This window comes from Felis catus, chromosome X (genome assembly GCF_018350175.1).
Source record: "Felis catus isolate Fca126 chromosome X, F.catus_Fca126_mat1.0, whole genome shotgun sequence".
NCBI lineage: Eukaryota > Metazoa > Chordata > Mammalia > Carnivora > Felidae > Felis > Felis catus.
Window position 1 is genome coordinate 109019660 of NC_058386.1, and position 26672 is coordinate 109046331.

The 26672-nt window shown below is 45.0% G+C and overlaps 1 protein-coding gene across 4 annotated transcripts in view; it reads right to left on the reverse strand.

Annotated features, from left to right (window-relative positions):
* Nucleotides 1-26672, reverse strand: part of HS6ST2 (heparan sulfate 6-O-sulfotransferase 2) — a 291707-nt gene that overhangs the window by 64287 nt on the left and 200748 nt on the right. For 2 of the 4 annotated variants that reach the window (XM_023248920.2, XM_045050528.1), the window contains exon 3: nt 16454-16486. The exons of the other annotated variants lie outside the window; for them this stretch is intronic. In XM_023248920.2, coding sequence (XP_023104688.1) covers nt 16454-16486 — 33 coding nt within the window. The remainder of the gene's footprint in view (nt 1-16453; nt 16487-26672) is intronic. 4 annotated transcript variants of the gene reach the window in all.

Sequence of the window (26672 nt, forward strand, 5' to 3'; positions counted from 1 at the left end):
GAGATGATGACAAAAGAGAAAAGTGAAGCTTGGTACCTCTTGAGGCCCGGGTTAAAAACGACCGGAGGAACACCTCAAGCTGTTCCCGTCTCGTTGTCTCCAGGCATTATGAAGACAGAATTAAGCAGCAGTTGAAATTTTCCTGCACAGCGTCACCCGCCGTCATTGTCGGCTTGCTGCCAGTCTTTCCAAAGCGAAATCCGGATCTTAGACTTCACAATAACTTATCACATGTCTGTTAGGTTAAGCACAGTGCAGTCCCAGACAAGAAAATGTCAATAAGCCCTAAGGTTGTTTTTACGGAAATACGTATCTCTACGGGCCATGGTATTGGATTGCCTTTGGCCTAGAATAAAACCCTCCAGGACAAAAACGACTTCCCACAAATCATTCCAACGGCAACAGTCTCTGAGGATTGTCTCTTTAACTGTTCTTCATCTTGAACTCCAGGCATTTTCTCCTCCGTTCTGTTAAAAGTCATCTTCTTCCCCTTCACTGAACGAATGTTAATAAGTTGCGTGTTGTTTTTTGTGTTTTTTTTTAACAGTTCCACTCTCCCCGGGCGTCTTGCCTCCGTCTGACAAGGTACAACATGAGTGATCCACATGTGAGGGGGGAAAGGGGCATTGTGGCCGGCGGGCATGGCCCTCTGACTCGTGCGCGGCTCAAAAGCACTGGCCGATACCCATGGGAGGTAACAAACAGGAAAAGCATCTGTTTTCAGGTTTGTTACGTGGGCTGGGGGGGAGGCAGGGGAAGCTGGTTGTTTATAGAACAATTTATGGTTACAATTTCAAGGGCTGATTACTTGATTTCTTAATCCAGCTCCTAATCACAGATCAAACACGGGTTCCAATAATGAAGTAATTTTAAGCATGATTACAAACAGTCTCCTACCGAGGGCTTTCGCCTTGGAACAAGGAGCTCCCATCCCATGCTCAGTGTTATGTTCCCTTTCCTGCTAATAGCTGCCTCCGTGTGGTCAGTGGGGCGATGGGAGTATGCAATGGCTATCGTGGCGTCGGCCCGTTCCCTCCCACCTGCCACATCTGTGCCGGTATTATCTTCGGACACAACAGCCATTTCACCCCTCCCTGCTTGCACACCTTAGATGGCTTCGGGCCGCCTACCAAATCAGATCTGCAGCTCAGCATGGTGTCCGAGACCCTTCATGATGAAAGCCGGCCTCACGCATTTGCTCAACGTCACGGCACTGCCCTTCCCAGATCCTCCGTGCTTGTCCTTGCTTCCGGGCCCTTAAAAAGCTGGGCCTTTCCTCTGTTGGGGCTGTGTTTCTCGCACCTTCTCCTCCCAGCAAACTCCTGCTTCTCTTTGAAAACCTACACTTGTTACCTTTTCTGTTGTGTCGTCTTCTCCACAGCCCCAGGCAAAACCGATCTTTTCCTCTTGGCTCCACTTTGTTCAGCTCTGATTTTATCACATTGAATCATAAGATTTGTCCACATGTTTAGCTTTATTTCCACTTTTGCGGACCGTGGGCTTTGTGTGGGTATGCGGAGCGTGTTTCATCTCTGCATTTCCCCCGTCTCTTTTACATCCAGGCCAAGCGGCCCTCAGCAAATGTTTGCTGAATGAATCCGGATGGTATATAACTGTTTAGTATGCATTTGATATACAGCAGAGGGAGTCACAGAAAAATCCTCTTTTGCAGAAGCATGAAACGACCTTCAAAGGGTGGCAGAGGAACTACCTCTCTTTGGCCACACTTGTGACACTGTCTTTCCTCCCCTTACAGGCACGAAGACTTCTCAGCCACTGACCTAGAGGGCTCTGTTAGCCCACGCTGCAAGAGAGACCATACATAATTCTCAGACAGCAAAGGAGAGCCAGCTCTAGGAACAAAGGGTTTCGGGGAAGGCCAACCTTCTTTAAGTGGTGTTTAGGGAAGGATCTCAGAGGTCAGAGCCTGAAAGAGGGAGGACTGTGTTAGAAGAAAAGCCTATTTTGAACATTAGCACCACTGCTAAATAAAGGAGGGGAGATAAAGGAAATGAAGGTTGGACCCGATTTATATTTTTGGGAGAATCCACATTAAATAATTTTTTGAACCACCAGCCGAGCGTTAGTTAACTCTGTAAACACTCCTGTCGTCATTGAGATTTTGTTCAACCCCAAGAATTGCTTATGAATTGAAATAACCCTTCCAGTGCCTCTAAAAGGGGAATTTTCAAAAGGAAGTGAGCGAGTAAACAGTTAAAAAAAAAAAAACAAACAAACAAACAACCCTGAGGCAGCTGTCCCAACGTTTTCAGCAATGTAATGTAATGTGTTTTCATATAACCAACCGTTTAAAAATAAGACTTGTGCCCTCACTCCACACATGCTCACTGGAAACCAACTGGGTGCCAGGCACTGTGCCTGATGCTGGAGACACAAAGATGAATGAGACGGCAGCACGGAACTCAGGAAGCACACAGGCTAAAAAGGGACGCAGATGGTTAGAGAACAACCTGTCTCCTCTTCCAGGACCGGACACAGCCGTCCTCTTAAAAAGATCAGCAGCGGTTGCCTGCTGGCCAAGTCCAGTGACCTCTTTTTAAGAATCGCACTTCTTGGCAATCTTAGTGCCGTGACATTTGAGGAAAGACCTGATTTAATTTAAGGAGCAAGCCCTGCCAATATCTAGGGGAAGAGCTTTCCAGGCCAAGAGAGGAGCGAAGACCCTGAGGTGGCAGCTGGTCTGGTATACATAAAGGAAAGCGAGGAGATCAGTGTGATTGGAGAGGAAGGGGCGCCGAGCAGAGGAATAAAATACGAGGTCTGACCAGGAACAGGGGCCAGACTGTGCAAGGCCTTGCAGGCCTTGGGGGAGGCGTCCATCTTGGATCCTTCGTGAGATGGGCATCACACCAGAGTTTGGAACAGAGGAGTGACACGATCTGAATTAGCATTTTAAAAGGATCATCAGCTTGCTTATTGGGAGGAGAGCAGCCTGTAGTGAACCAGGCGGTGGAAGCAGGGGAACCAGCCAGGAGCCTTTTTCAGCAGCCCAGGTGGTCAGATCCCAGCTGTGTCAGGAAGGCGGAGTAGACAGAATTTGCTAACGGATTAGGTGTGGCCTGGGAGAGAAAAAGAAACGTGAAAGATCCTCTGAGCATTTTGACCAGAGCAACTGGAAGCCCAGAGGTGGCATTTACCGAGATGGGAAAGACCGAGAGAGGGACGAGTCCTTGGGAAAAGTCAGGAGTTTGTTTTGCAGCAGGTGAACTACCAGATACCGATTAAGCTTCCCAGTGGAGGTGTGGTGTGGGATGTTGGTCATGCGAATCTGGAGCCCAGGGAAGAGCTGAGGGCTGGAGATGTACATGGGAGCCGAGGCTGTCCCCTTTTAGCATCCCCGTCAAGCAGGCTCCACATGACTCAGCCGACGCCATCGCCCAGATGGTATAAGAGCAAACTGGTCTGCAGCTGGCCTGGCCTCTTCACCGTCTTCCTCACACACCATGCTCACCCCGGCCTTTCCTCTCAGGACTCACTTGGCCCGCAAAAGTGGCGGCTCTAGTCATGGCAAAAGCTGGTTAGCAAAACACTATACTGATGGGTCCGATACAGATTGTTATCCTGATAAGCTTGCACCGAGGAAGTATATTTTTGATGGAGTTGCTTTTCTTCTAACATATGCTAGGATCAGAATGTGAAAATGGGGAAAAGTACAAAATGGTGTCCTAGATGCCACAGAAACTTCTTAGCATCAACATCAAATTCACCCGGAGGGGGACCTTCTATCCGGCCATGTACCCTCAAGCTGAATTCTTGGGCTATTATTGTAGGGGCAGACGGTCAATTGTAAGCAAAGCAAGAGAATCACAGTGTTTTGTTTCTTGCAGAAACTCATGAAAGGCAGGAGGGGGAGGCGGGGAGACCAGATACTAAAACCCGCCTGAAGCCTCACCTCTTAGCTGCAATCAGTCTGTCTGCTGGGTACATTGTTAGCTCCTCACTAAAGTCATTCGCTGGCTGGAAGCCTGACAAGTACTAATTATTCTCATCAGTTCCCTGACCCTGCAAGTAAAATTCACAAAAGTTTAAAAGTGGTACAATTTGGAAGCCTGGGGAACACAGTGTGCTCAAAATCATCCATAGAGCTTTAGAAACACAGACAGGTATCCAGACAGAACGCTGGGCCAGCAAATGCATGGCAGGCTATTTGAGTTTCTTCACCCTCGAGCCACTTTCCACCCCTCCCTCTGATGGAAGGTTCCAAGCCGAGGTAATGGTCCCGTGTACAAAGCCTGACATCTGACTTCTCCTTCCATTTGGTCATCGGAGGTCATTTACGGATCCTCAAAAGCTACTTGTGGGAGCCTAGGAAAGAAAAAGATGGCCAATCCAGGCAGAAAATGACTCAGTGGTGGCCCCCAGAAAGCTGGGCCAGCGCCACGTTAAGGAAAGCTGCCAATTCCTCAGCTCACCATGGCAATATCAAAAGGGATGACATGATTTTGTGGCTCCGGCTGGTGTTCTTTGTGACTCACGGTCCACTGGCCCACCATAAGTTTCGGTCTTCTCCTAGTTTTCAGCTAGCCAGTGCATGTATGCAGCCAGTCGGTCTGTTTGCACGCCGGCCTATGTATATTTCCTGCCTACCCACCGGCCTGCCCTTTAGCACCCGAGGGTAGAACTAGAGAGTTGGTAAGTTCTACAGAGTCATCCTTGGCGAGATGGAGAAACGAAGGCCCAGGGAGAAGTGACTTAACTGAGGCCTCCCATTGAATTTCACAGCAGAGGTGAAACGTGACCCTAGGTTGGCTGCTTTTCAGTTCTCGGTCTCTGTCCGTCTCTGGCTCAGCCTCTTGCTGCTTCATTGGTCTTTCTTTCTTTAGCTCTACATTTCTGCTCCTCTCTCAGGCTCTGTCTCTTGCACCTACACACAAGTTTTGGGAAATCTTAGTTTGGCACGTGTCCTACTTTTGCACCATTTTCTCACAACTGGTCACATCCTCATAACGTAAAGACTCTGCTCCTGTCGTTACTTTACCGCATTGTCTCCGCTCCAAGCTTCAGTCCTGTTTTGTAATATCTCCTTTTGCTAAAAAGGTCCAACCAAGCACCTTTATTATTCCACAGATGTTGCTTTCACCTGTGGGGTTATTACAACTAGGAAATATCTCAAGGCTAGTTTATTAAATTAATTTTCATGATACCTCTTCTACCCCCAAGTTGACCCTGACCTTAGAGTAGTTGAAATACTGCACATATTTTCCCATGGCAAATTGAGAATCCACTTTTAATTTGATCCATACTTTCCAATGTAACTTGCTGATGCTCAGAAAGAAAGAAGGAAGGAAAGAAGAAAGAAAGAAAGAAAGAAAGAAAGAAAGAGAATATTGCTTGCTTTCTCACCCTCAATTTAGAAAATAACCCTATAATCTATTGCATATTATATACAAAAGAGTTTTCAACTTGAAAAGTCACAAAAAGAGAGTGAACACTCTCCAGAGGTTTTACAAATCCTGCAGAATGTGACAGGCCACTTTTTGTTTTCTTTGAATTTATATGAGAAGGGAAATGAGCATATCAGGTGTGATGGATATTCTTTCCAGTTTGTTGTCTGTTTCAGATCATAAGCTCCCAGAAGACAGGGCTAGCTTAAGCCTCTGCTCAGGGCCTATTTACTGCCTTAAGTAAACAGAACTACAGGCAATGAATCTGTGATTTTGGCTGCAGTTGCTCCTAGAAATGGAGCTGGTGTTGCAAAAAGAAAAAAAAGAAAAAGAAAGAAAATCGACGCTGGCTCCTCACAACAAGTCAGCTGAGAGTTATTCTGACCCAGTGTGGTTCCACATTCCGAGAGAAACTCTAGAATATTCCTCCTAAAACCTACTTGTTTGGGAGCTAGATGGCACCACTCTATCTGCCTTTACAAATTGGCAAACAGATTTAATATGTATGCATGTGGACGATGCCAAGGCTGCAACGAGATCTATTTGAGGCAAAGAAAATGAGGATACCCGCTCCATCACTTGCTATAGCAACTCGTAGAATAGCTCCCTCAGCAGCTCCTGACCCCACAACCTCCATCTAGTGCAGACTCTTTGAGGAACCAACTGCGTACCTTTACATTAGCATGTACCATATTCCATCACGTTTCCTTGTCTCCCCAGTTCAACTGTGAGTACCACAAAGGCAGGATCTCTCTCTGATTCACCTCTGTATCCCCAGTGCCCGGCACGATGTCTGGCAGGGAAGTTGCTCGAGTAAATACCCAACGAGCAGATCAGTCCTTCTCAAAGCAGGGGACTAAAATCACCCCAAAGATGCAATTAAAGGGCAATCATTTGGCTTCTTCCCATTTTACAAAACCGTCTTTACTAGCTCTCCTTTACCGGGGACATAATCGACATTTCTGGAACATGCTGGGATCACTAAAGGGAAGCGGTAGAAAGCACGGAGCACGGGGAGAAGCACACAAAGGGTTTTCAGTTTCCCTGTCATGGCTTCCCTTGTCCATTCACCTCCATCTTAACGGTGCTGCTTAGAAACGTTTTCTCTTTTCCTACACTCAAACTGTTGTATCTCATCAAAATGCTGTATCAGCATTCTATAGGTTTCTTTGATTCAAAATAGCGTACATGAAATTTCACACTTTTTGGACTAATAAAAGGAAGGGACCAAATTATAAGCTGTCATCATCAAATCCCACCTGTTATAGCTGTATTACGTAGCTTGGGATATCTCTAAATGTTTATGTCCCACCCCCGATCCTGTGATAATCTTACCAACATAATAGTTAAAGTACATTTGCCAGTGATGACAAGGATTGCCCAGATTTAAAGAGAGTCAGGGAGATAGAGACAGTGCCACTGGTGGCTACAGATGCCTAAATGTACACCGAAGGACACATCCACTGTTTTGATCTTTTCACCGCATTTAAAAACACAGATGTGCTGGGGCGCCTGGGTGGCTCAGTCGGTTAAGCGTCCGACTTCAGCTCAGGTCATGATCTCACGGTTTATGGGTTTGAGCCCTGCGTCGGGCTCTGCGCTAACAGCTCAGAGCTTGGACCGTGCTTCAGACTCTGTGTCTCCCTCTTTCTCTGCTCCTCCCCCACTCACGCTCTGTTTCTCACTCTCTCAAAAATAAGTAAACATTAACAAAAAACTAAAAAAACCCCACAAAAGTGCTCATCACCACTCAGCATAGAATATACTTCATTGGCACTCGAAAATATTGTACTACATACGTGTACCCTCATTTGGGGCCCAAAGCTTTATCAATCCCATATCCTTTTTGATGTTTCCAAAAATCATATACATCCACAAAGGATAAAATTTGTCCCCACCGAGTTTATTCCAAAGGCTACACATTCTTCATCTAGCAGTCTGCTAATTTCTTTCATAACATCTATCACATATGGGCATGCTTTTTTGTTTTGGATGGTCTAGACCCACCACTAGACCGTAAGTGCTCCGAATCCTTAGCACCAAGGATAGTGCTGGGTCATCGTAGATGCTCAATAATACATCTGTAGTGACTGCATTAGTTAATTAATAGTAAATCTTCAACCACAGCACAAGATAATCACTCAAGTTGGAGTTTACCTCCTGGGATCCCCGAATCTACTGAAGGCCATCTCACCTGTTTTCTTCAGTCTCAATATGATTCAGTGCCAACCAACCCATGATTGCAGGCTATGAAAAATTGTGAACGAGAGTACCTATTGTCAAGATCTGAAATACCTCTTCCATGAGAAGGGGGACTCTGAGATCTTGTGGAAGGGGACACCAGAGCTCCTGTACTTTTAGAGTGCTTGTGGAAGGGGACACCAGAGGGTTGAAATAGAGGACCCCCCCCCCCAGCTAGTCTGCTTTCACTTTGCACTCAGATTAGAAATGCAGTGCTCAGGTGCTCACATTAAACTATAGTTCATGTGTATAGAATTTCAAGCCAGGCTCAGGAGTATTATTTTATTTATAAATATTTTACTAGCATGGTGAAAGAGACACTGAAGGCGCTCATATAAAAAGGAACCAATGAAGCTTGGGGAACTTTCCTGGTGGATGGCTTAACATTAGATTTTATGATCACGGACTGTGAAATCGCATGGTGCTTCGACTATGTAACACTGTATCATTTTCAGAGGCTCTTCATCAAACAGCTCCCATCCTCCAATCCTCTTTAATTTTCTCATAAAAGATACCAGCATTCACAATTATCAGTAATTAATTTTTTGAGGCTCTCTTAGTTGATTTCACCCTTATGAATTTCAGAAAATCCTCTGTGTTTCCTATGCAACCAGAAAGTAACTCTCATTAATTAGTCAAGAAAGGCTGTTTGTGCAGACGAGGATCACAGTGACCCCTCTCTTCTGCATGGGTTCAGAAAGTAGGCTATCATCCGAAAGGTGTCTGTGAGTCAGAAAATGGCTCCTGCCTAGAGCATCGCATAATGTTCATTTCTTCCCTGTAGCTTTTATGCTTTTGCATGCAAACAAGCTGCAACGGGCTTAAGAGACTCTTTATTTTGCCTCATGCATCATCTCTGACATTGTCAAATCAGTTCATCTGAAAAAAATGGGGGGAAGGCTACGCACCGGCTCTTCATAAAGTCTTCTGTGCATTTACATTTTAATATAGAAACAATCAGTAAAGGCCATTTAAAGGCCCATTTATGTCAGTTTGGGAGGACGCTGACATTCCACGACTGTACATGAGCAGCCTTCTTTTAGAGCTCCTGACAAATGAACAAGAGCTCCCAGAGAAGAGAAGGTAAACTGTGCCCTGTGGCGAGCAGAAATCAAGTCGGAAATTGTAGAAGCCATGAGAAGAAAGACCAATGTGTTGCCAAATGCTGTTCACACATGGTTTCTAGCATACCCACGGCCAAACGTACGAAAGTTTGAAAAGTTTTCAAACCACATAAGGCCTTGATGAAGCCCCTTATAATTCCAGTGTCTGGCTGATGAGGCAATTCTGAGCGTCTGGAAAATCAATGGAGCAAATTGGACGGCAAGCCGATGCAAGCGAAGGGACAGGAAGCCCCATGGTGCCACGGTGACAGTCATTTTTTTTCCTAGTGCAATTTTAGGATTTCAGAGAAGGGCCATTTGCCAAGTAGGAAATATTTCAACTCTGGAAGGGGAACAGAAATAATCTGGTAATTTCTAACTTGTGAAATAGTGTTCTCCATTTTACGTGCTCGTAAGACCTCCTGTGATATATAGCTGTACCACAAATGCCCTGGAAAAGACAGTGAGACCAGACTAATGGAAGATATTGCAGATGAAAAAAAAATCTAGAATAGTGAAATAGAAAGATAAGGCAGAGGCAACAAATATACCTGGAAAAGGATGCAAAGAACTGAGAACCTAAAATAAAAGATGTACATCTTCTGACGGAGAATGAGCTTCAGCAGCGATCAAGAAGGAGCGTTAAAGTGATGACGCATACATTGCACTGTGGATCCCCAGCCTACAGCCACAACCTCCCTTTCTTCATTTACTTCAAGCGAAGCTTCAGTTTTAGGCTCCATTTGTAATCCAGCCACTCTCTCCTCTATGTGACCTTATACTATCAGCTGACCCCAAACCTTCCGAAGCAAAATGTGCTTTACCTATCGCTAAGGGGTTTTGCTCACCTTCATTGATAAAATTCCTCGGGCATAATGGGATTACAAGTGCTGTGAACAGAACGAGTACCAAGGATTAAACAGCAGAAGCCAGCCAGCAAGCGACAACAGACAGCAGTTGGCAAAGGCAATTACCAATCAAGGGACCAGACAGGATGCGATTGACCTGGTTCTTGTCTCGAGTCTGCCGCTGACTAACCGTGTGTACTTAGGGAAGTCATTGTCTCGGTGGGCACCTGTTTTCTCAGCCGCACAGTATTATTGCCTTTTAAATTTGAGCCATGAAGGAACTCCCTGTGCTGTTGTCTTCCTCACCTGTTTTCATAAGCCCCTTTCTTCTAGGTCCAAATCTTCTGGCTGGAAATTACACGGGTGCTTCCTGGAGTTTCCCAACCCTCTTGGATGGTCTTCTCCTTCACACTCCCTTGCTACAAGATCATGGCCAGCTTTTCTCTGGAGTTTAAAAAAATTTTTTAATGTTTTTATTTATTTTTGAGAGAGAGAGAGTGAGTGGGAGAGGGGCAGAGAGAGAGAGGGAGACACAGAATCTGAAGCAGGCTCCAGGCTCTGAGCTGTCAGCACACAGCCCGATGTGGGGCTCAAACTCGTGAGCCGTGAGATCATGACCTGAGCCAAAGTTGGACGCTCAACTGACTGAGCTACCCAGGCGCCCCTCTCCGGATTTTTAAGCTGCCCTAGCTGGCAGAGGTTAAAACAAGAAGCAACGTTTTAACTTCTTGTGACATTTACAAGAATTGTAAAGCTGGCTTTTGCCGGAAAACTTATGCTTAATCTCAGCAATCCTGATTATACTAGAAAATGTTCCTATGTATCCACTTTACAAAACGAAACAGAATGTTGGAAAGAAATCTTGGCCTATGTCTCTGAAAACAACTAATGGTACCACTTTAGAGCTAGAAAGAACCATAGGGATCATCTACTTTGAACACCGGTTTTACAGATGAAAAAAACAGACTCAGAGAGAAGACGTGATCTATTTAAGGTCATACAGCTCATCTGTAGTGGTGAAGACTGGCACTCGGGTGTTCCATCAGTCTCAGCTCTTCCCTCTACAGGAGTGGACGAAGGCAAATGCCACCACAACTACTAACTTTCGAAGCACATGTTTCTCTTTCAACAGGTAGTTTGCCTTGAGTGAACAAGTACAATAACCCTGAGGGATCAGTAAGCCCAATGACATCGTGTGACAGAGGAGACGGTGAACCTGCCAAATTCTAATGCTGACAAGGACAAGAAAAGTATGGAACAGAAGTTTAATAAGAGGGTATATTGGGTTTTATTATAGGACTAGATAAGGGAAGGTGGTCCCAATGACAGAGCAGCCAGAAGCAGCAAAATTAGAACTGGTACCAAATCTACTACAAAATAGAGGAAACCAAAGCCCCTGGACAAAGTGTTAGTGAAGTCTGTCCAAAACCGTCACACAAGCAAAGAGCAAAATTCACCCTGTTCGCTCCCCACCCATCCTTCAGCCACTGGTATATTTTCTTCATGGTGCTTACCCTTCTCGGAGGTGAGCTTGCTCATTTACTTGTATACTTGTTTATTTTCAGTTTCCCTCCAATGTAGGTGCACACACCCCTTAAGAAATACGAGAACAGGGACACTGTCCATCTTACTGTCCCCAGTGCCTGGAACAGTGCCTGAAACATGTAAGTGCTCAGTAGATGCATACAGAATGAGTAAATCTGATCAAGGTAAAAGAAGTCAGACTGTGGTTGATGCAAACCATGAGAACAAAGACATCTAAGACTATGAATTCAAGTATGGTTTTCTTATTCCTACTTTCAACCACAAGAGAAGTATATCGATGCCTCTAACTAATTTAGGGCAAAAAGTAAACCCCGGTCAATACGTGCAGTGTTATTATGAGAGCTTTTGTGCCATGAGAGTCCCGAAGGAGATGCTGGCATGATGAGAGGCAGCAGTGCCATCTACATCCCCATAGCAGGAGCTCTGGGGCATCAAAGTAGGTTTTCAGGATTACAAACGCCATGAGGGATCTTTGGGAACCACGAGTGATCATGAAGGGGACTTTGAAATTGACCACTGGGACCAAGAACACTTGGATTCAGACTTGCAAATAAAGGGCCATGCTAAATTTCCAAAGAGGAGGCTGGCGTACCCCCACGAAGGCAGAGAGCTCACCCGATGCCAGAGACCACGACAATTTGGAGGACAAGATGGCCTCTGAAGACTCCATAGGGCAGTCACTCAACTGGAGGGATGGTGCTTCATTCTGGGAATGGGGTCACCCTTCTTCAAAAGGAATACTGTTCCCTGTGTTAAAGCTACAGGCTGGGTCAGTAGCTGCTGTAAGAATAGCTCATTTACAAAGATGTCTCCTACAAAGAATCACGAACAATACTATACGCATTAACCAGGACTTGTCTATCCCTCTGCTCTAATTAAGTTTTAGAGTTAGATATAATCATTCTTACTCTGGCCCGAAACTCTGAAAGCTAACTGGAAATGTAAAATCCCAAAGTAATTCAATATTTGCTAAATTTAAAGGAAGCAATCAATTTCTAATTCGAATTTATACACATTCCTGTCCTGCTTTAACGCTGTCCTATTTCCCTTAAGTTCCTCTTTGGTCATTAAGATTATCTGCAAGGTTATACTCATTGCACAGTTTGTCACATGCTGCAGGTATTTCTAGACCGAATGAGACTCTCAACGTACTCGAATATAACTAAAGAAAAATGTACGAGGCACTTAAGGACAGGTCCTTTATATGTTCTACATTCACAGCCCCGTTGGTCCACAGAGAGCATGGGCTATTCATCTACTAGGTATTCAGCAAATGTTTACAGAATGAATCAAAGAAAAACAAATTGATCTACCCTCTGACAGAATTATTTTCAAACATTCAAAAATCTCAGGCACGTCTGACCCAGCATGTGTGTATGTATCTATGCATGCATGTGCTCACAAGACTCCCCATATTCTCGTCCTTCAGGTTGAATATGTCATCCTTCCTCTTGGCATGCATGTTTGTGTAACAAAACACTGAAGCAAGATCGACCATAAAGATTGTCCCTAGAAAGATACTTTTAATTAACATTTCCCTCAAACATGCCCACCTTCCAGCACCTCAAAATTGAACTCAGTTTTCACTAGGGAAGCTGTCCCCTTCTCCCTAGAAAACACATACCTTTTAAAGTCTGAACTGCCTATTTACATCTTCAAGTTCATAATAACATAAATTCACAGTTTACTTGTCATGCTTTCCCTGGAAAATTCATTTTGAACCACTTTCCTAACCTAGACCACTTTTACTTCTGCTTAGGCTAATGTCCAACACTTCTTCCTTGTTTTCAACTCTTAATACTTCTTGAAGCTAGATCCCCACCCCACCCCCCGTCTGTATTCTTGAGGCAGGATGACAAAAGCCAGACTACACTTCAGCCTCCTAGGATATCCTGCCCTGGAGATGCTCAGCAGGCAATTGGAAATTGGAGTTAGCCCGGAGCTCCGGAATGAGTTAAGGATCGGAGAGGTCAATTTGGGAATCATTAGTGTAGAGGTGAAAGGTGAAGCTATGCGAGGAGATGAAGTTACCCAGAATGAGAACACAGAAAGAGAAGAGAAGCAGATCAATGACAGGCCTGGGAATTGCTCCATTTAAAGGGCCGAGGGGGAGGGAGAGGCTGTGTGTGTATGTGCGTGTGTGCGTGTGTGTGCGCGCGCGCGCGTTTAAAGGAGATCGCAACAAAGGAAACTTACAAAGTGTTGAGAAGAAGACAGGAGGTGAGCCAAGATAAATTAGGAATGCTTTCAAGCAAAAGACGATGTGCAAAAGCACCAGAACCTCCAAGACTTCAGGAAGACTGAGGCCAGAGAAGAGGCCATTGGATTTTGAGTCACCGTGGTCACAAGTAACCTTTAGGAGAGCAGTCTTCCAATGTCATTATTGTGGACTCTGTGTGCCCACAGGCGGACGTGTATAGGTGTATATGCACGTACCCCCAACTACCCTAAGATTAACTATTAGTACCGAATAAGACTGTCCTGGGTGTGCCAGATAACAGCAGTAAGAGCCGCTACCACTCACTGGTGGTTTATAAAGTGACAGGAACAAGGCTAAACACTTGCTATGCCTGGTCTCCATTTAATTTTTGCAACAGATCTATAAAGTGGCTACATTTTACATGTGAGGCAACCGAAAGCCTCCAGAGGTTAAATAAATCACTCAGGGTCACGCTGCAAGAAAGTGGCAGCACCAGAGTCAGACCCGAGGACAGACGGACTCTCAGAGCACTGAAGTCACACTTCCACTGTGCTGATGCGAGCTGGGTAATCTGCGCACGAGGGGGAAAGAGCTGATATTGACTGACCGTTTCCTACTGCCAAGTGCTTTGCACAGGACATCTCCTTTACCACATACACCATCAACATCATGGCTATGTTTCAGGCAACCTTATGAAGACATATTTTTAAAAATATCTGACTCTGCTTCCTAGAAAATAAGTTGAAGCTATATGATTCTAAAACATCTCGTTATAATTCAAATGTATTTGCTGTAATAGCTCCCAATGGTTTGAAATTTTTAAAAAAAGTGTGGCATCATTGATTTGGTGGTGGTTGCTGACATTCAAATTATTGACAATCAAACTCATTTGAAAAGTGAGGGAATTTGACGGGGTGATCTAAAGGCCTCCTCCAGCCTTGACTTCCTGTGATTCTCCTATGCATGTCTAATGCCAATCATTTTAAAGGTATGGAATCATGAGTGGAATGTAAACGCAGCAGCAGAACTGGCTGGTGTGCCAGCACCCTTTTATTCCTTAAATTCATAGAGGTTTATTGTTAGCAATATTATAACAAATAGTCTTTGGTTGTCCGAGCCACTGATTGCTAACTTAAACAGAAACTTGGAAACTCCATCACCAAACGATACACTGAAAATCCAGCCAAGTCATTTGCTTAAGCCACTGCAGACCTTATAACATGGCTGGCTATAGGAAAGAGAGAGAGAGAGAGAGAGTGACACTCTGGCAATTAATGTTTTTGCTGTCTATAGAAAAACAAATGAGGTTCTGGTCTGAAACAATTAGTATCAGTGTTAATTGTGCCTGTGCATAACAATAATACAAGGCATTTGGGCTGGCTTCCACTGATTGTTCCCTTCTTTCTCTGGATTACAGAATCCATTCAGACAACTAAATAATAGCGAGCATTTATGCAAATTGTTAATTATGAGGCAGAGCTCATCATAATCTTGTATATTTCTAAAACTGCATGTGCGGGAGGGGGATTACCAAATGAATTGTTGCTTTATTATTTTACTAGTGGTTGAAAAATATGTTAGCCTTGCAAATAGTTTTCATACGTCATTCAGCCCAGAAGCACCAGAAATGTCCCCAGCGACATTTACCAAAGCTGCTTCTCCTCCATCACCCCATCTGTACCTCTCTCCCTTTCTCACAAACTCAGAGCAGGTATAAATTGCTCTGATAATAACTGATCAGCACCATAAGAAAAACAGAGCATTCACTTTGTTACCTAGCAAAACCGGTATAGATACATGGTTCGCTCATGTAGTAAATTTTAAAGCAAAACTAAAACAACATTCTCAACATTTCCCCCATAAGAGCAATGGCTGGGATACTAGTCTGTATGTTACTGACCGTTATTTTAATGGTCCTCCACTCTTTCATTTTACAGATGGGGAAATCAAGGCTCACAGCAGAGATGGGACTTGAGCAAAGTCACCCCACCAGTAGTGGCAGAATCTAATGCCCTTGCCACCATGATACATCCAGGCTATAATCTTTAAACGCCCTCCCATACTAATGTTATGTGATGAGGGGTCTATGTGTGTCTATACAATTTACCCCAACCAATTATAAGCTGCCTATGGAATTAAAGACCGAATTTACTATTCTCGTCTGTCAAGCAAATGCACTGAGGCCCTCACGGGAAAATGGAAGTCCAGCTCCCAAAAGCGAGCTGGGCACTTAAGAAATGGCCCATCTATTCTGTTTGAATGAGAATCTACCCCAGCGGAAGAATCTCAAGGCTACCTTTGCTCCTTAACCTGTTTGGCCAGAGGGCATAGGATGGAATTCAGGTGGATAGGAAGAGAAAACAAAAACACTGGTAAATATTTCTGGTGCCAATACGCCTACGATAGTCCAAACACAGGCAACCAGAGCACACATTTACAAGATAGCTTATGATTCCCACCAGCCTCTTCAGCACTCGTGGCGATATGATGGTACTGCACAGGTGCTGTCCTAGAGCATTCTCGATAACCCACCCTCCCCCCCAGTTAGGAACTTTCCACGTTTGATTAGATTCACTCTGCTGCAGAGTCCCTGTCATAAAGGCCCCTCGCCTGTGGGATTATTCTACCTTGCAAGTCCATACATTTACACACTTTAGACACCCTGATATTTTCAAATAATTGATTTCCCTTCAATGAAATGCTGACCTAGCTGTTCCCTAAACCACCACCAGCCCAGCGACAGGCAGGCGTGCCTGAAGCACCATGAAAACCACTCTGTGGATGGTGGGGCGTTCTTAAAACACTCTAGTGTGTCATCCTATTTCAGCAAAAAGAGAAAGGAGCTAATGACCAACTGCCCAACTGTCTAGGGTGCTGGCCCTGAACATTCATCCCACTTCTGCACTTAGGTCAGTTTTCAGACCCGAGACTACATGCCTGGGTAGTTTCAGCTGTTTTAAACAACAACAAAAAAAGAGCCCTGGAAAGCATTTGTCCAAAAGCCAAAACCTAACTATTCATCGTATTGAAATCAAAGGAAGAAGCGACTGCAGAGTCTGTTCGTTCTAGCTTACTTGGGGTCAGTTGAACTAGAAATACATCGTCACTTACCTTGCTGCATCTAGAATCTGAAAAATCCTCCACCTGTTAAAGGAACAGTAAAACCAGGTGCTAGCAAGAGCGTGGTAAGAGAGGAGTTAAAACAACAAAAGTGTCCCAGTTTGCTTCGATAGTGTATTTTTCCAGCTTCCCAAACCGCAAGGAAACAGCTCATGGATGGCTCCTCCACTTTGCTCCCCGTTCGTTCCTCTCAAGGAGTGGGGGATTATAAATCAGGGGCTCACAGGGGCAGGGCAGCGTGAGAGCCTGACCTCCGGAGGGCTATGGGCTGAGAATGATAGATCTACCACTGGGTCATGTTCATTCCACGCCCCCTCACAAAAATGATGGCAATCTAAGCAAAACACAAAAAGTCAATAAACCAAAAACCAAACCAAAGCAAATGTTATGGCATCACTAAAATGGAAACACCTGACTGAAGAGACCCATGAGGAACTTACAGGGAGTTTTTTCATATTATCAGGACTATATGTAACACAAATAACAAAAGGAAAAGAAAAGAACGATTAGCCTTTGCCGATGCTCTTCCAACAGATGAAAATGCAAAGCACACACCAAGTGATACCTAAATCATCACTCTAGACCCTTCCACCCAAACGCAAGACATCCCCCAAAGTAAGCAATGTTTCTCCATGCAAAACTAACAAACAAAATGCTTAGCTGTTTTCTTAATATATGTCTTAAGAGTCACAAAACACTAATTCCACTACATGAATTTCTGATGTTAGCAGGGAATTTGCGCACAGGTCATTTGCTAATCTGAGGGTTCAAGGGGAACTCAATTAGCTTTTCGCTGTGAATTAAGCCAGAACAAGGGATATTACAATGTAATAACACATTTGTGTCCAAAAACAAGTTATACAGCCTGTACACTTTCTTGGGAGAAGTGCTTCTTCACATGGAATGTCTGGAGGCTTTAGAAGTGAGTTAATAGAAACTTCGAATTGCAGGACTAGGAGCAGAGCCTTTGCATCATCATTTGGGAAGCAATATAAGACTCTTCTCGTGGGTTCCCGGTGTGGCTAAGCCCCCCCTCCCCGGTTCTGTGAGTTGTTAAGACCGCTGGAGAAGCTAACATTATGGGAAACAAAAGTGATGTACTTGGTGAGCTTGACAAAAGCTCTGTTAAACAAGACACCCCCGTTAGCTGACTTACCATCCAAGGCCCGATGTGCTCCTCTTCCATTCCAGTCGCAAGAAAGAGGCAATCTAGAGTGTTCTGACCTACCCCATGACTTAGCTTCCCTACACAGTTAAGGGAGGCTAGGACCTCTTCCACTGAACTCAGCCTCATGAACAAAAAACAACACGACTTTGGGTGAAAAATTAAAAGAAAAGCAATCAACAATAAGGAAACATAAAGCTGTATGTTGATTCTTAGTACTAGAAAATTCTAAAGTCAAATAGGTAGCACATTCCCAAACCATCATTTTCTGTTCTGTGGCACTAATAGAAATCCTCAAATACTAGAAGTATGTACAGAATTGATTTATCTGGGGACTGGACCAAATTTACCATCAATCAGGGGGACTATTATCTCTTGAGATTAAAAAAAAATTTCTACATAAATTTCCCCACTGCCTATGAAAGTTTGCCTGGTGACTGCACTGAGAAGACTTTTGGGAGTTCATTGCCTTACCTGGGAATCCAGATTGCCAGAGATGGAATATTCAATGGTAATCCAGGAAGATGTTACAGGTGTATCAATCAAAAGGGAGGGCAGTCATCAGAAGTGAATCAAAGGCCATGGAAGGAATATGTAAAAAAAGAAAAAAGGGAAAACATACTGATTAGAAAAAGTGAATTAACTTTATGAACACATTTTACATTCACACACACACACACACACACACACACACACACTTTGGGAAGGTTCTCAAATGGAATCTTTTAAAAGGAGTCTTTAATAAAAAGAAAAGGTAATGGTACAACGTGACAGAGGTGCTAAATATCACTATAGTGGCAATCATATTACAATACATATAAACGTATTAAATTAACACATTGTACACATCGAATTTATACAATGCTGTATGTCAAATACATTTAATAAAAAATCATCCCACCAAACGTTTAATATTTACTATGTGATAGGCATTATTGCTAGGTATTGAGGACACAGCAGTGAATAGAACAGACACAAATCCCTGCCTTCATGTAATTTACAACCTCGTGGAAGATTTTTTTAAGCCAAGTTCTTGGAGAAGGCTTCCACAGAAATATACTGTGTGTTATTAGTCCTAGAAAAGAAATTTTCCTCATTTTATTTATGTCTTGACTTATGTATTGAGAACATATCCAATGGCATTGGATTCAACAACTGTACTAGAAAGAACTGCCTTTTTGATTGGAGAAGACGTTGTTTGCATTCACGAATTCTCCTTGTGCGAAGCGCCATCAAAAGGCTGTGAGACAGACTTCATTTCAGCTGGGCCATTTGCTGTCCACAGAACCCCACGCGCATGCGCTTTGCGATGCTGTAAAAACAAGAAGTGCCTCAATGGCAGCTTTGTAATATTGCAGTGTCATAGAGCTCTTGTCACTGGCTGCTCTAGTGTTCTGTAACAGCCAGCACTGGTGACACTCTGAGATCACACTCCTCACCCCTCAGCAAGTCCCGTCCTGGGAAAGCAGCAACAGTTGGCGGATAAAAGGAGCTGTGGTCTTTATGCCCGAGACCCAGACACTGGATGGAGAAGCATCTAGAGTAACCATCCTCTGGGCTGGGGTTTGAGAAGATGTGACTAAATCTTCCTCAAGTGACAGCTACTGAGTAAATGTCAAATTAGCAGGGAAAGAAGAGGCGAAAATGAAGGTAATACACAGATATCATTGGAAAGATGGGGCAGACTTGGGGGCCCCAAAACTCCAGACGGTGATTCATGCTAAGCAGAAACCTCCCATGATAACACCTACTCCCCGGGATTTATATTCTCAGGGCAGTTGCTTCGGGCCTCAGAAACACACACACATACAAAAAGCTGCTATCAAGTCACTTTGATATTAGGGATCCAAATTAAGACCTAGAAAAGCTGCAATGATATGGGAGAGCCCTTGCCTGAAAGTCAGGATCCCTGGTTTCTAAATCCTGGTTTTACCAATGACTCATTTGATCTTGGGCAAATACTCCTATAATTCTCTAGTAGTTTGGCCTTTTGCGTTGGGGCCAAGTTAGTTAAGAGTACAGCAATCTCTAGTCACTTTCTCAGTACAACACGCCATTAGGAGTTCAGAGAACCCAGAGCCCAACATTCTGAGCTTATGCGTCAATGAGAATATAGCCCAAACAATAATAGCCGAGCTCAAATGAAGCTGATCCTCTTTCTTTCCGGGGAAATTGCTTTGTTTATTTGAAATACACAACGGCTGGTTCTTTAGGATGGAAAAGTTACGCAAGGAAACTTAAATGGAAATCTAACCGATGCACAATCGATGCCCCCCATCCCGCCCCCCGCCCCCCCACCACCATTTCTCTTTCTCCTCATGCAGCTTCTTCATCGGCCGGGAGCCTGGGCTGTTGGTGATTACTGTCAATCAGCAGAAAGATCCACACGCTCCCAGATAAAGGCCGCAAAGATGCTCAGATTTCTCAAAGGATGGTTTTAAAAAACCCATACCAACATTGCTCCGGTCTGATTTCAGATCTGCGGCGGATAATACGCCCCGTGGGAACCAATTACCTATCATTACTCCAGAGCTGCCAAGCAAACGGCCCATTCGGCCTCTCTGGTTTCTAACACCGGATTGGTTTCCTCACCCTCTTGCCAACTTCCACGCCCCGAGTTGGAGTTGTGGTGCCCTTGACTTCCCACCTTGTTCCCACTTAGGATGCCCCTCCAACTTCATCCTGGTCTGATCTGGCATACCATCGCTCAATTACCCACCACCTCCTTTTGTGCCGCAGGCCACTTCGTCATACATGGTCTTTGAAGGCCAAATTCAGTATCTCCTAGTGAAAAAAGCTTATTCTGCATGCTAAATCGGGTCCCCTAAATGCACAGGGGTCCCATGCCCAGAAAGTCCCAGGCGAAGAATTCCTGCTCAAACTGGTGGGGGGAAATGGAGAAGCCAGAGGAAAGGCCTGAATGCTCCTTAAGGCCCTAGGCAAAAGCTCTCTGTCTGCTTTATTGGTCTTAAAATGCTTGGCGTCAGCCTTCTGCTCACGCACAAGCCTGAGAGGTAGTGTGGGGCCATGGAATAAACCCAGGCGTCTAGTTCTGGTTCTAGTCTGGGTTCTTTCATTTACTACCTGCATGACTCTGCCAAGGTGCCTTAGGCTCTCAGCCTTGACTCCTTCATCTACAAAATGGGGACAAGTATAGTGCCCACGCCAGTAATGACATTCAGCATACTGAACACACGACTATGGCTTGGGCACTGACCAATCAGAGCAGAAAGCACGTAAAAGCAACTTGTGTAGAAAGGCCAATGTGTGTGTCACAGGGCTACTCTGAGGACTAGAGGAGGTTTCCTGAGTTTGTCTTGACTGCTCCTTCCACAGGGTCCCCTTCCCCCAAGATACTAAACCCGGCTTCCAGACCCATCTTCCTGGCCTATTTTCTCTGCCAGTTGACAAGGGATTCAATCCTACCCTTGCCTTTGGGCAACAGTATTAAGAATACTGGGTCTTCTAGACCCACAGAAATGACCTTCTGATGGTTCAGTCTCCAGTCTTATGACATTTAGAGAGAACACATTTTTGATAAGGATTTGTCCCTTCCATTTATACCACCGAAATACAATATATATATAATATATGACACAGAGCTATTCTAGCTATGTCAAAAACTCTTTGGTTAATAGCTGCTGATTTCTTATTCCCTGGAGTTGGTGTGTGTAGGGAAAGATGCACACAGCACAAGGTTAGAAAGATGCCTGGACTAAAAGTCAAAAGACTGAGGTCCCCATGACAACTCTGCTGTGTGACCCTGGGCAAGCCCATCCTCCCATGGGGAAGATGGCTCTCGGTTTCCCTCTCTATACAGTGAAGGTGTTGGATTGGGTGTGTTCCCAAAGGCTCCTTGTTCATTACAACATTTTAAGACTTTACAAGGAATTTGACTCAGTTGGGAACATTTCTCTGAAGTAGAGCCTGGGTTCTTACAAACGGAGGCCTAGGGAGAAATACTCTTGAGTCGCTCTGAGAAATTCTGGGACCAAAGGCAGAGTGGACCAGTTTGTCTTCAGTGGCCCTTCCTCCCATTAGATCGCCAGACCTACCCCTGGCTTCTCAGGAAACTGCATGAAGCAGGCCAGAGAGATTCTGGTCAGTGCCCAGTGTGGAAGACGTGAGTCACCTAATTAGGGTGTAATAAGCCAATTTGGGGGGACGGCTAGAGACGGCTTAAATGTGGTAATTCTCTGAGGTTATATTTGGACTGGGCACTAAACCTAAAAAAAAAAAAAAGTAACTAACATGCGTATATCAGCCCCTTGGGCTGGCAAATCCTTCGAGTACCATCTCTACCGAGAGCATAAATCACCTTCTATCCCAAGGTTAGATTTAGATCTCAAGTGGCTGATAAACAAATGAAATTGAAACTTCTTTTCTGCAATCATCCACCAGAGACACCGAGTCACTGAGAGATGTTTTTTGGTGATCTTTAGGGACCATTAGTGTTGCTGGGGAAGGGACTCATCACAGATCACAGAACACAGCTGTGGCAGAGCTAAGACCAGGACCCAAGTCTATGGGTCCTTTCCCCAGGTGGGGGGACACACACTACCCACGCCGTCTCCATCCGAGACCTGCCTGGGGGCAGCCGGCAAACAGGCACCTGCCCCTGGAGACACAACCACACAACCCTGAGCACATCTCAAAGAGCAACGGCTGCAAAAAATGGGAAAACAGCCATAAAACCCCTCAAGGATGTTAACTTCTTGTTCAGTAGCTGTTCAGTTGTAAACACATTTTCCTAAGCTTCTCTCTCACGTTCTGTTTTCTGCCTAAACAGGCTTCTACTACATCACGTGGCAACAGTCGGGGAACCTTATGTTCTCCCCGTTTGAGAAATAATGCCTAATACCTGAGTCTTGTATTGCCAAAAACACCGACCACATTGGGGAGACAAAGTGGATCTGATGAGGAAGACTGCTCCACAATGCTTTTCAAATAGTGTTTTCTCATCTGTTGGCGAGCCAGTCAATTTTCTGTTAGGACGTCTTCTCTAAACTGTCTGTTGTCTGCAGTTAGTTACTGGACCGGCCCCCTCACATCACCCCCACCTCCGCCCACCGGTTTGTAGTAAAATTCTCCCATTTTGGCATCATAAGAGTGCCCTCTAGTGCTGATCTAATTAAGAATGTGGAGACCGAGGGATTCCTGTTTTGGCGAGAAATGGGTGTAACTCTGGTTTGTCCTTGGCTATGTCACGATATATTCTTTCTGAAAGAATCTTTAAAGCACCTACTTGACACTTTCGTCTTTCAAAAAGCAGTGAAAGGGGTATTTTGCCACCACGCAAACAAAGCAAAATGAAACAAAAAAATAAAAACAAAAACAAAAAAAGGAGGGCCATCAAAGAAAATCTGGCTTCTTCTTCCTCCTGCAAAGCATTCCTACTCATGATGTGGGGGCACTGGGTGAATTATAGACTAAGGCACAGAGACACGGGCCGACTCCATCAACTCAAAGTTGACGGCGATTTTCGACTACCTTTTAGAGTTCCTCAGAGGCAAACACCTGCATTTGTATGGAAGGTTCCAGCCACGCATTTCCTCAATTTGGTCATATATATACTTCTTCCTTGAAGGAAAGATGGACCTTGTGCATCCACTCTCGAAAGAGTTCCTTGTGGAGATTTCGGGGGTATAACAGAGCTTGCTTTCTGTTAATAAGGGCCTGAAAAAGTCTCACTTATAATATAAATATAAATGTGTGTGTGTTGCTTATTTTCTCTCATTCTGTTTCCATATTTTAGAGTTTGGGGTCTAGAAGGTCCACAACGAATGCTATTTCAGCACTGGCTCAACTCAGCCGGGAGGATTTCCACCATCCCCCTTACGTTAAGCTCCATTAGGGGCTGCTGCTCCGTTGCACCCCCACGTATCTTACGCCGCCACAGAACAAGCAGGGTGAGCTGCGAATGCGAGATGTAACTGCTGTGCTCACATTTTAACAAGTTTGAAACACACAGCACGAAAAAGTCCCCACCACGTACTGACCTAGCCAGTCCTAAACTAAACGTCGAGATCATTCTCAGGAAATACTCAGCCAAGTCACTGACAGGATCAGACAGTACAGACACACAGAATGGTATATTCTGGACCATTCTGGACCAACATGCCAGCCACTCTAGGCAAGGAGCTTCCGTGTCTGCTGAAGTCAAAGCATGGCAGGAGCCACCGGATTTGGTCAGAAACTTCCGTCAAGCCAGCCCCAGTGAAGTGGCAGGTCCGTGAAGGGGTGATGTGATGGAGTGGAGGGAGGGCACGCGGGCTCGGGAGCCGACAGAACCGTTTCAATCCCAGCTCCTCCACTGTCCTTTGATTGCTTCAAACCTACAGGCTCATTTTTCTCAACGAAACTGGGATCTCCTTGTGATCTCCAGTAACACCTAAGAGAGGACCCAAACCAGGGGCTCAATGAAACCTGCCGAATGTAACGTAACCCACAATTTTGGCGAAAAGTGCCCCCCTCGTTATCCAGATGCTCCTAAAGATCTAGGTGTCTGGGATCAAGCAAATGAAACATCTGTGCAATGGACTTCATTGTTGAAAACGTGCACCAAGTAGGCGAAGTCAGTCAGAGAAAGACAAACGCCATATGATTTCACCCACAGGTGGAATTTAAGAAACAAAACAAATGAGCTAAGGGGAAAAGGAGAGAGAGAGAGAGAGAGAGAGAGAGAGAGAGAGAGAAACAGACTCTTAACTACAGAGAACCAAACGATGGTGACGGAGATTAAGGAGTGTATTTGTTGTGATGAGCACGGACTGTCGTATCGAAGGGCTGAATCACTATACTGTACACGTGAAACTAATAGAACACCGTATGTTAGCTAACTGAAATGAAAATGAAAAACGAAAGTAAGCACAGCTTTTAACCCGCTGTTAATGGATATGTTGCTTTTTTTTTCCTCTTTTTTTTCATGTTTTATTTATTTTTAAGACAGAGAGAGACAGAGCATGAGTGGGGATGGGGCAGAGACAGAGAAGGAGATACAGAATCTGAAGCAGGCTCCAGGCTCGGAGCCGTCAGCACAGAGCCCGACGCGGGGCTTGAACTCACGAACCGTGAGATCATGACCTGAGCCGAAGTCGGACGCTCAACCGACTGAGCCACCCAGGTACCCCGATACGTTGCTTTATGAAAACTTGTGAGCCACTCAACATTTTCGTGGGCTTTGGACGTGTTTCAAGGTGACAGTGTAGAACCACGGTTAGGGCAAACCCTTTGTTTTCAAGAGGAAGCAGATCTCCCGTGATTGCAAGATTCTTAGTTTGATGTCTTACCTGCAGTTTCAAAACCAGGTGCCAGAAAGACCCTGTGCGCTTCTGCCCCAAAGAATACAAAATACAGACAAGTTTGCCAAATCATCGGGACGAGTACACAGGGGCTCTTTTCTAAATTATTGGAAATTATTCCTCAGTGGCCAACGATAACAATCACGCTATTTGCTACCATTTAATGAGTGCTTACTATATGCCAGACACCATGCACTTTGCAGGAATTATCTCATTTTATCCTGAACGAAAGTCTGTGCTCACTGCAGAGATACTGGAGCCTCCGAGGGGCTCGCACAGCTAACAACTCAAATCCAGAGTTGTAGGGTGCCAGCACCCCAGCTCATTAGCTACTAAAATGTACTAGGCATCCTTCTCATTTTACAGGTGACTCAGGCGAGGCCCAGGGAATAATTTGCTCAGGGTCGCACGGCTAGTAAGTGAGGGCGCTGAGGTGGGAATATCCAACATGCCCTACCCCTGTACCTTGTGCCTTCCCCCATGCGCTGTGCGCTACGCCTCCTCCAGACACTGATGAGGGAAGAGCGACCGCATCCAAGCTCTCTGTGCCAACAGCACTTGCGCTGTGAGCCGGCTGCACAAGTTACTGTGCAGGCCTGTAAACTGCCCTGAAGTGATTCCTTGCGCGCCTCTCTTTAAGCTTCTCATGGGACCGTTTTTCATTTTGAATTCCAGGATAAACTTGCAGGCTATGACTGCCAAGCACTTGAATACACAAGGAAGAGAGGTAATAGCTCATTTGAAGATGAAACCCCGGTGTAAATCTTCACCATGGCCGCGCTGCTCCCCTACGACATAAATCAGGTAGCAGTGGGTGGGCTAGGGGCCCGCAGGGAAAAGGAAGTTGGCAAACAGATCAGGCCTCTCTCTCTAGAGCAGAAGTGAGGGCTGTTTCTTGCTCTTATGCCTGTATTTTTTTATCTATAGGATGTGTGATTGAATTAAATGGAGACAGAATCCAGAAAGTCCATGATAACCAAGGGGGGAAATAAAAACAGGAAGAAGCTATACTACGTGCCTCATTCCAAGCAGGCTCACGTAATTACGGTAGTAAGAGGAGAATTGTTGCCTTGGGAGAGAACTGTGTTCGCTGAACGGTGGAGTCCATCCTCAAGCATGGTGGGCCAGGCCGCTCAACAATTTGACCTTGACATAGCTTAAAAGCCTGTCAGAGCTGGAAGGTACCCTTAGAGAACATCAAACCCAACCTCTGCATTTTATAGGCCCTGAGAGCGAAGGGACTTACCCAAGGTCGCATGGTTCATGCCACCATGGCTATGCTGCTCCCCTAGGACATCAAGCAGGTGGCAAGGGGTGGGCTAGAGGGATGGGAGTAAACAGGCCAGTTGGGAACCAGCAGCAGGAGATCCAGGCATGAGGACTGGGCTTTGTTGTTTAATGAGAACAATAGTTTTGTGAGATGATCTTTCCTATCTTCTTGTACAGGTGAGGAAACTGAGCCTCCGAGACAGGAAGCCACTTACCACGGGTCCTGCAGTTATTTAGACAATGGGACTTGGTTGATCTGAATCCAAAGCCTATGTGCTTTTCACCTCAACTATGTTTTGGCCCCCTCCTTTCTCTGTTGGCCACATGCCAAAGAGAAAGGAGGTCCCTCCAACTTCCAAGTGAGTCGTCATGTGCTCATTTTTTTGCCATTGTAAGTGAAATCGGGTGAGCGCACATCTGCAAACCCACGTCCAACAAAACTTTGTCCAGCACCAGGTTCTTGGCTTCCCAGGAG